This window comes from Malus sylvestris, chromosome 9, assembly GCF_916048215.2.
Source record: "Malus sylvestris chromosome 9, drMalSylv7.2, whole genome shotgun sequence".
Taxonomy (NCBI): Eukaryota; Viridiplantae; Streptophyta; class Magnoliopsida; order Rosales; family Rosaceae; genus Malus; species Malus sylvestris.
This window is the reverse complement of record NC_062268.1, coordinates 1,757,603-1,769,726: the sequence shown is the minus strand read 5'-3', so window position 1 is coordinate 1,769,726 and position 12,124 is coordinate 1,757,603. Positions and strand designations below refer to the sequence as shown.

The window sequence follows — 12,124 nt, the reverse complement described above, 5'->3', positions numbered from 1 at the left end:
GTAGTGGATAGATCATAGAACCGAGTCAACCGACTTGAATTTTGGGGTCCGCATTCCCAATGAACATCATCGTCGTCACGCTTGGTATCAGCAGAGAGAAGTATTTTCTTGAATTTTTTTGTTTCTGGGTGTTAATGTCTGTTTGGTTGCCGAGAAAGTGAGGAAAATTCTGAATTGGGTTGCAGCAGATTTTGCTGTTTGAGCATCTCAGCTTCCGCTCGGCAACCAAACGAAACGACCCAAAAGCGAAAACCAAACTTTGAGCTCGTTGATTAATCCGTCTCTCGCTAATTAATCAGGTATGCTTGCTGCTTGCTGATTGCTGATATTTTCTGTTTCTTACATTGTTGTTAGTTCGTGCTTTGCTTTGACCAATCATATTTGTTTCAATATATTTTTCTCTTGCTATATAGGTAATATTGGGAGAGGGTGAACATTTATGAGTTGATTTAATTTAAATTTCCGTAATTCTTATTGATTTATTAACATAGTCAGGAAAAGCAGTGACTTTATTTGAAGATAGACCATGTTTCATCATGGTTGTAATTTCAATATGCAAAATCGCATAATCTCCGCAAGGGAATTGGAGCTCAAGTGATTAAGAGTATTTGTCCTTCCACTCGGGTCCTAAGCGATATCGCTTAATCTTCGTATGCATATTAATAGCAGTGTTAACTATTTAGCTTCCTCAGACCCTGGCAAAGCGGAGAGTCTTGTTGGCTTAGGGTCCCCCTTTATTCTCGTTACCACCTTTACAGTCATGTTTTATTAGCAATTTTTGGTTTTGTATACAATTCAAATTCGTGGATTCTTTCGTTTGACAATGTACCTTTTTTTTTTTTAAATACTACGAGACGATGCAGCAACCGAGAAATTTAGAAGTAACTCGTCGTTTGTCCTAGCAGGATGCAGCTAGAGGGTACTGCTGCTGATACTACTACCCTGAGCTATTGGTTGAACTGGCGAGTCTTGCTATGCGCAATTTGGGTGTTTGTGCCAATGGTTATAGCGTTACTAATGATATGGAAATATGATGGTAAAGACCATTCAAAATCTGACGGAAGAGATACTCAGCAGGACATAAGCCAGGATTTCTCTGGCGATGAAGCGTGGAGACCCTGCCTCAAAGAAATTCATCCCGTTTGGCTGCTGATTTACCGAGTTATTTCATTCTCTTTCCTTTTGGCAACGCTGATCATTAAAGTTGCTATCTCTGGCAGTCGCATATTTTACTTCTATACTCAGTAAGCCTCGTCTTATGTTTATGCTCATCTAGTGATATGTAGTGGATTCTAAATCTAAGGTCATCTAAAGATCCTGCACAACCGAAAGTTAAATGTGAAAACTCAAGCGGGTTTACAACTCAATTCGTCTCTTTCTTGAGCAGCGTAGGACACATTTGTTCAGTCATACATCAGGTTCCCGGGTAGTTAGGAAATGTTCTTTTTTATTATGCTTTCAACTCGAGGATGTAATGTTTTCTGTATGCTGAACAGGTGGACTTTTACCTTGGTTACCATCTACTTCGGGGTATGCTCTCTGATCTTCTTTTAGCCTTCTACTGAATCGCCTTAATGTTTTCGTTGAGATATCCAATGTCTGCGCATTTTATAATTGATGCAACCGTTAACAACTCTCCATAGACTAGGCTCTGAGATTTTGTTTGTTTTCTTTTCTCACTTTCGTCGTAGTTTGGATCTCTTCTCTCCATTTACGGGTGCTTCTGGTGCAAGAAAACAAGCAGCACGAGAACTCTAGGAGATTATGATCATGTCGGGACAGATGCAGAAAATGGAACATACATTCCCCTTGAAAATGAGGAGAAAGACTCAAGTCCCCAAGACGAAAGTTGTCTTCCCCGAGCAGCAGCCAATTGCAGTCGTGTCTTTGAAGCTATGTTCGAGGTCATATTTTCCTTTTGCCCAATGATCAATGCTTGCAAAAGCTTTGTTTGCCTCTTAAGTGCCTTATGTTTCCGTTTCATTCAATTTCGAATTTCAGATGAGTGCCGGGGCAGTGATGCTTACTGATTGCATCTATTGGCTCGTCATATTTCCGTTTTTCACCATCATAGATTACAAAATGAGTTTCGTAAGTACCACAAATTTCATATCCATCCTCTTACCACATATTTCGTAGCTTAAGGTTCATATGTTTTTGTTAACGTTCCGTTTATTTCAGCTGACGGTGGATATGCATTCAATCAACGCTGTTTTACTCCTCGGCGATGCAATGTTGAATTGCTTGGTATTTTTCTCATGGGCAAATTCTCTCACTTTGGACTTGTATATTTGAAAGTTTATTCCACGCTCCAACTTTTTCAAACTTCTGCAGCATCTCCCCTTTGTTCGGATATCTTACTTCATTTTATGGACCGGTGTCTTCGTCATTTTCCAGTGGACCGTCCACGCTTGCGTATCAGTACGGTAACGTTCGTTAACCCCTCCTTGTATACAACTCAGGAACTGGATGGAACTACTAATGTCATGGAAGAAGATTGTCAAATTTCACTTTGTTGCAGGTGGCCGTACCCGTTTCTTGACTTGTCATCGCCATATGCACCGTTGTGGTATGTTATCGCTACGCACTGTTATACCTCTCGGCATTACGCCCCGTTAATTAGGTCTTAACTTCATGTTTAGTCTAATAATGTACTGAATTTCAGGTACTTCTTGATGGGATTGATGCACATTCCCTGCTACGGTATCTTTGCCCTAATCGTGAAGTTAAAACATTACCTCTTGTCAAAATGGTTTCCCAACTCTTATCGATGTTAAGGACGAGGTTTGGTGTAACCGGAAATACAGACGGTGACTTCCCGGGTAACGAAAAACTCACGTCCGGTGATTTGAAGAATCAACCAATTATCAAGAAAACTCAAGCACACATGTATCCGAATCGAAATATGAAAACACTAACGGAGATTATACAAATTCAAGTTGAATGTGCGTTACGTTCGGAAATTGTTAAAGCACATAACTGAAATTATTCTGCTTTACTACTAATCATCCATTCTTTTAAGTAGAAGTTTTGGCAACGGCTCCGGTTTGAGTAAGCAGAGGGACCAGTTTACCTTCCTTGTGCAATGCCGTTGTTTCTGCACGACGACATCAAATAGTATTATTCCAACAGCCATGGTTAAGGAGCGATTTTGCTTTGTAATCGGGATATATCTTCGGTTGTATCTAAGAATCTATTGCAGTTGAGGGATTCGAAATCTTACTGTCGCATCCACCGATGTGGTTTCCACCAATGAAAACATTGGGCACAGTCCGCTGGCCAGTCCACTCTGCCAGAGCTGATTGTATCTGAGCTCCGTCACCTTCAAAACGGAGGAACAATACCGGCATCAATAAAACTCGGACAAAATCTATACTCTGAAAAATAACACATACTGCACAAGATGGAAAAGGAAGATGTCTATCTCATTTTACAAAATATAACGGGAGCTGCTATCGGCAATTTGACACTTCAAAAAAGTCATCGCGCACAACATCGCAAGTCCTACAGTTAAAAGCTTGAGGCCTAATTTACCAATTAATTGACCTAATCACCACTTTGCTAGTCAATTGTCTCTAGCCAAATAGTAAATATTTCCGGCTTTTTTTAGTCAAGCGATTTTCTAATCTAGTCTAAACTACGGGAGGGGAAATAGGGTGCCAAATAGTCCCATTAAACGTGAAGAATATGGAACTCATAAAAACACCAATTTCCAGTTAACAATTTGACTTCTTCCAACAATACATTTGTGAGGAAGCTCAAAAGCAAACTTTACATCCAATAAAGATTTCGCAGTAGCGAGTGGATTTGGATCCTCACCGGATCGCCTGGGGATCTTAGAGATCAATGCACGTGGACCGTTGATAAAAAATTATGCGACCATAAATTTTTTCTTTTTTTTATATTTTTTACGCAAAACGAAGCTGCTTTACTTTTAAAAATATAAAAAGCATTTAATTGGGACCACACGATTTTTATCAACGGTCCACGTGCGTTGATTCCTATAATCCAGGGAGGGGATTCAACGAGGATCCAAATCCGTTGCGAGTTTCAAGTTTTGACCGGTTATCGTAAGTAATTAGCAAACAAAAGTAAATTCACGCCGTAATCAACTATCGAAAGATACCCAATTCTTTCCAACTTTCTCTTTTTGGAATGGAATTTTACGCAATCCCTATGAATAGGATCAAACATTATTCCATGGTATTTAATGTTAGGACTCTATTGAATTGTCATTGAGCATAATAAGGACTATCATACGTGGAATTAATTAATTAAAGTCAAAACCATTTAAAGGATAAAATCCCTTATTTGTAGGACACTAAATGCGTGCTTCAGTTGTGGTTTAACAACTGACAAACGTGGAGAATTTTTAGGCTTTGACGATCCCACGATAGTTGGGATGCAGTTGGGTTTATAAGCCTATACAGGAGGTGTCCCTGCTCACGGGAAGTTTACATCAAAAACAAGATCTAGAACTATCACTAGGGTTTTGATATCAGGTTCCTCAGTGAGTAGAAGACTCTCTGTGTTGCTGTTCTGCTGCTTGTATCATGACGTCCTCAGGTATGATCATACTCAGACTCCTCAAATATATATATGTATATGTGAATGTTAATTGTGATCCTTGGCAAAGACTAATCAGTTGTAGGTCTAACATTCGGTATCAGAGCAAGGTTAGTCTACTTGGATTCAAAACTGTTTTTAGTTTAAACATATCACATATAAACCTCAGTTGAAGAATTTTAAGGGAACAAGACTTTGCACCGATGCACAACTGCTTAGAAGATCACATCAAAATGGGATTTTGTCAAGCATTGTTGCATGAATTAGGTCGCAGGACATTGTAATTCATTTATCATAACATACATACTGTTCTCTTCAAAAAGGGAATATATGAATGGTTCGATTAAATGAATTAGGGCATAGTGGTTATTTTGATATTAAATTGATCTAATTCTTGTCCAAAGACCTGAGTTATGAAGGTGTTTAATATTAAATTAAGTAGCTATGTCAATGAAACTTGTAGTAAAGTGTTTCTTGCCCAAAGGTGTTACCTTGTACTGCATGCAATTTTGTCAAGCAAGGTTAGTCTATATGAATGGTTTTGACTTGCATATCACATATAAACCTCAGTTGAAGAATTTTAAGGGAACAAGACTTTGCACCGATGCACAACTGCTTAGAAGATCACATCAAAATGGGATTTTGTCAAGCATTGTTGCATGAATTAGGTCGCAGGACATTGTAATTCATTTATCATAACATACATACTGTTATCTTCAAAAAAGGAATATATGAATGGTTCGATTAAATGAATTAGGGCATAGTGGTTATTTTGATATTAAATTGATCTAATTCTTGTCCAAAGACCTGAGTTATGAAGGTGTTTAATATTAAATTAAGTAGCTATGTCAATGAAACTTGTAGTAAAGTGTTTCTTGCCCAAAGGTGTTACCTTGTACTGCATGCAATTTTCATTGTTTGTTTAACTAACAAATTAATGACGTCCTCAATGAATCCCATGTCCCTGAATTTTTCCTCTATCGAGCCGCTCAATGGAGGAAATTACAAAAAATGGAGACAAGATGTTGAGATTATTTTGGGACTGATGGACTACGATTTGGCACTTAGAGAAGATGAGCCAGCACCAGTGGATGCAACTAGCACAGCTGCTCAAAGGTTGAAATTTGAAAAATGGGAAAAGGCTAATCGCATGGCATTACTTGTGATAAAAAGATCAATTGGGGAAGCTGTGAGAGGGGGACTACCTGCCAGTGACAAAGCAAAGAATTTCCTTGAAGGCATTGAGGCAAAGTTCAAAGTCTCTGAGAAAGGAGAGATAGGAAACCTCATGACAACCTTGACTACTCTGAAATTTGATGAAAGTCACACAGTTAGGGAGCACATACTGAAAATGGTGGAGGCAGCGGCAAAGCTCAGTGATCTTGAAGTGCCTATTGATGACTCTTTTGTGGTTCATATGGCTCTTAACTCTCTTCCTGAGAGTTATGAGCAATTGAAGACATCCTACAACGCTCAAAAAGAAAAATGGAGTTTGAATGATTTGATTTCAATCTGTGTCCAAGAGGAGGCAAGGATGAAACGAGGAAAACAAGAGGTTGTCAATGTGGTGAGCACAGACAAAGGAAAGAAGCACGATGTGTTTTCTGGTAAGCCAAGCAAACCCTTTTAACTTTTCTCACTCTGCTGGAAATAATACTCTCTCCTCAAAGGGACCTCAAGGTTTTAGGGTGGATATGGAAAAGGTTAAGTGTTATTTTTGCAAGGAATATGGTCATTTCAAAAGGGACTGTCCAAAACGTAAGAAGTGGGGAAATAAAACAGGTAATAAAACTGAAAATGTTTTTGTTTGTGTTAATATCAATCTTGTTGAAGTCCCTCCAAATTCTTGGTGGTTTGACACTGGTTGTTCGGTGCATATTACCAATTCATTGCAGGGATTCACAAGAAGGGAATTTGCAAGAAATGAAGTCTATGAAGTTCACGTAGGAAATGGAAATAAGGTGGCTGTGGAGGCAATAGGCACTCTAAAGCTCAAGTTGTCAACTAATTATGAATTAGAATTGTTAGATGTTCTTTATGTTCCTAGTTTAACTAGAAATTTAATTTCCGCTTCCAAGCTTGTAAAGACTGGTTATGCTTTCATTGGCGACGATGAAAGTATAAGGATTTTCAAGAAACCTAATCTCAATCTTTTACTTGGTATTTGTTTGTTGGAAAATGATTTATGGAGATTACATTGTGATGTTGTTACAATTCCAAAATGCATGCAAGTGTCGACAGTTCTTAAAAGTAAAAGATCTTTGGTTAATGAAAAGTCTTCTATGCTTTGGCATAGGAGGCTCGGACACATAAGTCAAAAGAGATTGGAACTTCTAGTTAAAGAGAACATACTGCCAAGGTTAAACTTTGTTGACCTGCAAAATTGTGTTGATTGTTGGAAGGGTAAATTAACAAACACAAAGAAAATTGGATCAACAAGGAGTCAAAAACTCTTGGAAATAATTCATTCAGATGTTTGTGGTCCTTTCCCCACTAAAACCATTTGCAAAAATGTCTATTTTGTGACTTTTATTGATGATTTTTCTCGGTATGCTTATGTTTACTTAATATCCGAGAAAAATGAAGTGGCTAGTTGTTTTAAAACTTATCAAAATGAGGTAGAAAAGCAACTAGAAACTTCAATTAAAATTTTGAGGTCGGACCGTGGTGGAGAGTATTATGGCAGGTACACTGAGGAAGGGCAACAAAAGGGTCCAATGGCAAGATACTTGGAGGAAAATGGCATACAAGCTCAGTACACTACTCCCGGCACACCACAACAAAACGGTGTGGCCGAGAGAAGGAACAGAACTTTGAAAGAAATGGTAAGATGCATGATGAGCAGGACCAATCTTCCAATGTTCTTGTGGGGAGAAGCACTTAAGATGGCAAACTATATTTCAAACCGTGTACCGAGCAAATCAGTGAATAAAACTCCTTTTGAGTTGTGGACATCAAGAAAGCCAAGCCTCAACCATCTTCATGTGTGGGGCTGTTTGGCAGAGGCAAAAATGTATAATCCAACAGAAAGGAAGCTTGATTCAAGAACAGTGACTTGCCATTTCATTGGTTTTCCAGAAAAATCAAAAGGGTACAGATTCTTCTCACCGAGTTTATCCACAAGGATTTTTGAAACTAATAATGCTAGGTTCATTGAAGATCAACAATCTAGCAATGAAGGTTTGAAAGAAGTGGTTTTTGAAGAAGAAGATTTGATTAGTTCGTCATCTTTCAAAGAAACTCCAATGCATGCTGACACAATTGATTTTGGGGACGTGGGAATTCAAAGTCATGTTGATTGCATGGATCAGCATGAATTGGTAGACGTGCAGCCACAAATATTAGAAATGCAAGATAATGCTCAACAAATCACCATGCAGCAAGTTCCAGTGCAAAGGAGGCAGTCACAAAGAAATAGGAGGTCTCCATTCTCGAATGACTACTTAGTATATGTGGGAGAGGTTGAGCATGAGGAAGGAATTGACAACGATCCAATCACGTACAATCAAGCAATTAATTGTGATAAAGCTAATGACTAGAAGGCTGCAATGAAGAACGAAATGAATTCGATGTACTTCAATGAAGTTTGGGAATTGGTGGAAAAAGATGAATCTATAAAACCCATAGGATGCAAATGGGTTTTTAAGACAAAAAGGGACTCTAGTGGGGCAGTTGAAAGGTATAAAGCGAGGCTGGTTGCAAAGGGTTACACACAAAAGGAGGGTTTGGATTACTCGGACACATTCTCCCCAGTTTCATCAAAAGACTCACTCCGAGTCATTCTTGCCCTAGTTGCACATTTTGATCTTGAGCTTCACCAAATGGACGTTAAAACAGCGTTCCTTAATGGAGTTCTCGATGAAAATATTCACATGGTACAACCACCTGGTTTCGTTAAAGAGGGCAATGAGCACATGGTATGCAAACTAAAGAAATCGATCTACGGGTTGAAACAAGCATCGAGACAATGGTTTATGAAGTTTGATGAAAAAGTCACTGGTTTTGGTTTTGTTGAGAACAAAATCGATGACTGTTTGTATCTCAAGGTGTGTGGTTCCAAGTTTATTTTCCTTGTCTTGTATGTCGATGATATTTTGTTAGCAAGTAATGATCTAAACTTGCTGATAGAAACCAAAAGGCTGTTGTCAAATACTTTCGAAATGAAAGACATGGGTGATGCTACTTTCGTGCTTGGAATAGAAATAATTAGGGATAGGAAAAGGTGCTTACTAGGGCTCTCACAAAAATCTTATATAGAAAAGGTCCTGAAAAGATTCAATATGGAGAGTTGTGCAAAAGGTGAAGCCCCAATGAGCAAAGGAGACAAGTTTAACAAATCTCAATGTCCTCAGAATGATATTGAAAAGCAAAGCATGTCCAACAGACCCTATGCTTCACTTGTTGGAAGTTTAATGTATGCACAAGTTTGCACGAGGCCGGATTTGGCTTTTGCAGTTAGTGTGCTTGGGAGATTCCAAGCAAACCCAGGGGAATATCATTGGACTGCTGCCAAGAAGGTTGTTCGATACTTGCAAAGGACCAAATCCTACATGTTAGTATATGGTAAGATTGAAAGGTTGGAAGTGATTGGTCATTGTGACTCAGACTTTGCGGGATGTGAGGATGATCGAAGATCAACGAGTGGGTATGTTTTTCGAATGGCTGGAGGTGCTATTTCTTGGAGAAGTGCAAAGCAGAAAACTTTGGCTACTTCAACAATGCAGGCAGAATATATTTCATGTTTTGAAGCAACCCAACAAGCCATGATGTTGAAGAATCTTATTTCAGAAATGAGGATAGTTGACACAATTGCGAAGCCACTTGTAATATATTGTGACAATAAAGCTGTTGTGTTCTTCTCTAAAAACAACAAGAAATCTTATGCAGCTCGATTAATGGATGTCAAGTATCAATCAGTCAAGGAGAAGGTGAAGGCAGGAATGGTGTCTATAGAACACATTGACACTACTTTAATGTTGGCTGATCCCCTTACAAAACCGTTGGCAGTGGGAGTTTTCAAGAATCATGTGGCAAACATGGGCGTGGTTGAATCCTTTGATTCAGCTACTGTATGGAAGTAAGGGTTATCTTTCATTTGATTTCATATTTTGTTATAAAAAATAAAGCTTGAATTCATGTACTCTTGAATTTTACCATGTTAATGGTTGAGGTTTTATTTCAGCTATTGTATATATGTACAAATATATGTATGCAATATATTGAAATGTTGTGGACTGATGAAAGATTCGGACTAAATGTGCTTGGCATTATAAGCATTCCATTGGAGCTAAACAAAAGCTTGACAATGGTGGACTGCTCTGATCAGTGGGAGCATGGAAACAAAGTTTTGAATTTGTTTCGGTAACTATATCATGCATAAGTTATTTTGGGTGATGTGATCTTAGGGTGCTTGTACGAGTTGATGTATAAGATTTTCTAAGGTTCATTTCTTTGAAATAATTTATGGCAGATATGCAAAGGGATTAATGGTTGTGTTGACAAAAGTGATCACTATGGGATTAATACGTTGATAAAGGATATGATCAGTGATAATTCAAGTGGGAGAATGTTAGGACTCTATTGAATTGTCATTGAGCATAATAAGGACTATCATACGTGGAATTAATTAATTAAAGTCAAAACCATTTAAAGGATAAAATCCCTTATTTGTAGGACACTAAATGCGTGCTTCAGTTGTGGTTTAACAACTGACAAACGTGGAGAATTTTTAGGCTTTGACGATCCCACGATAGTTGGGATGCAGTTGGGTTTATAAGCCTATACAGGAGGTGTCCCTGCTCACGGGAAGTTTACATCAAAAACAAGATCTAGAACTATCACTAGGGTTTTGATATCAGGTTCCTCAGTGAGTAGAAGACTCTCTGTGTTGCTGTTTTGCTGCTTGTATCATGACGTCCTCAGGTATGATCATACTCAGACTCCTCAAATATATATATGTATGTGTGAATGTTAATTGTGATCCTTGGCAAAGACTAATCAGTTGTAGGTCTAACATTTAAATGATATTCCTCTTTCGTATTCTTAAACAAATCTTAAACAAGTCCCGGAGAGGGCTTAGTTGATTCACAATTTATGTTTCGTCTTTCATTTCCTTTTTGTTTGTTTCAAGAAATATATCGATCAATTCCGATTCTTTCTTTTATATTGATTCTTTTCATGTGCATACATACATACATACACATGGATTGGATACAAACAATACGTAAATACAGATAAAATAGTGAGAGGGGAAGTGAAACTGACTTTCAGAGTCCAACTCAATTGCCTTGTAGGATGCTCCCAATTGAGTCAAGAGCTGCTTCACGTTCACGCAGAACGGGCAATGCGTCTTGCTGCAATTACAGATCCATATACATACACACACACAATTAGCATTTCTTAAATACGAGATTAATTAGTCAATAATCGTGATTAATTTCCGACGAGAAAAATCAAGAACCTGAAGACGACGACCGAATTGGTCGACACGAGCTCCTTCGCCTTCGTCAATGCCATAACGCTCTCTCAATTCACAACTCGCAAACCCTAAAATTCTGAATTTCCTCACAATTTTCTTCTCTCGGCTCTCTCTCTCTCTCTGAAAAATTGCAGACAGCGTATGTGCAAGTATCAAGTATATGTAGTTGGGAGTTTGACCAAAAAAAGGGGGCAAAAAAGGTATGTGCTTTTGGGAGGTGCCACGTCTGTCTTCTATTTTTCTAGGGATCTTTTTATATACATCCAAATAACTAAAAATTGGACATATTTCAAAAGTTAAAAGTCACTAAAAATTGGACATATTTCAAAAGTAGGCCTATAAAATTAGACCTATTTCAAATTTTTCCATTTTTTTATTAGTTCTTGCGGGCGGACCTGACTTCTGCTCTCCTAATTCCCATACACTCTCATCCCCTTCTATTTGTGCGGTCACGGTTAAATCACGTCAACATTTTATATCACTATTATTTTTTGTCTTATTATCTCTATAAAAAAATCAATATAAAATGTTGACGTGGCTTAACCGTGACCGCACAAAATAAGAGGGATGAGAGTGTATGGGAAGTGGGAGGGCAGAGAAGCCGGGTCCCTTGTGAGCCGTGATGGGCTGTATTTTTTTTAGTGTTTTAACGGAACATTTTCGGTATTGTTCACTTTAACGAAAAATGATATTTGTCTCTAAAAAATTACTCCTCTTACTATTCACTTCCAACATCTTTTTATCATTTTGATTAAAACTCAAAGTTTTCAAACATTTTTCATCAGTCTTCTTTGTTTCTGTGTGAGCCACAAGATTCGTTTCTAACGACTGAGGTTGATTGCTGCCCAAGATCATCAAGTTTTACCTTAAATCACTCTACCGACGTCTTGGCATCCGTCGATTTCCGTTTACGTGCCGAACCATCATGTTCATGGGGTTGCGTAGTGTCGCACAAAATCAATCCTTATCTAGCTATTTCCCTCCAGATGTTTGTCGGCAATGAAAAGAACTTTCACACATACAAATTTACGAACAACTTGCCTGAAAAAATAAATAAACTGCAAAAATTAAGATGACATA

At 38.2% G+C, this 12,124-nt stretch overlaps 2 protein-coding genes across 3 annotated transcripts; one reads left to right on the top strand and one right to left on the bottom strand.

Annotated features, from left to right (window-relative positions):
• The first annotated feature begins 37 nt into the window (after positions 1-37).
• On the top strand, positions 38-3,027 carry LOC126583513 (uncharacterized). 2 transcript variants are annotated; one of them, XM_050247895.1, is made up of 9 exons: positions 38-299; positions 864-1,244; positions 1,497-1,530; positions 1,692-1,904; positions 2,002-2,091; positions 2,182-2,247; positions 2,335-2,426; positions 2,522-2,569; positions 2,666-3,027. In XM_050247895.1, the coding sequence occupies exons 2-9, from the start codon at positions 907-909 to the stop codon at positions 2,775-2,777; spliced, it is 993 nt and encodes a 330-aa protein (XP_050103852.1). In that variant the 5' UTR covers positions 38-299; positions 864-906; the 3' UTR covers positions 2,778-3,027. The 2 variants fall into 2 exon arrangements, with proteins under 2 accessions (XP_050103852.1, XP_050103851.1); XM_050247894.1 differs by having other exon boundaries at positions 40-299; positions 906-1,244.
• LOC126583515 (glutaredoxin-like) lies at positions 2,865-11,194 on the bottom strand. The gene is made up of 4 exons (XM_050247898.1): positions 11,027-11,194; positions 10,831-10,919; positions 3,224-3,322; positions 2,865-3,097 (listed from the first exon to the last, which is right to left on the bottom strand). The coding sequence occupies exons 1-4, from the start codon at positions 11,080-11,082 to the stop codon at positions 3,018-3,020; spliced, it is 324 nt and encodes a 107-aa protein (XP_050103855.1). The 5' UTR covers positions 11,083-11,194; the 3' UTR covers positions 2,865-3,017.
• Positions 11,195-12,124: the final 930 nt, after the last annotated feature.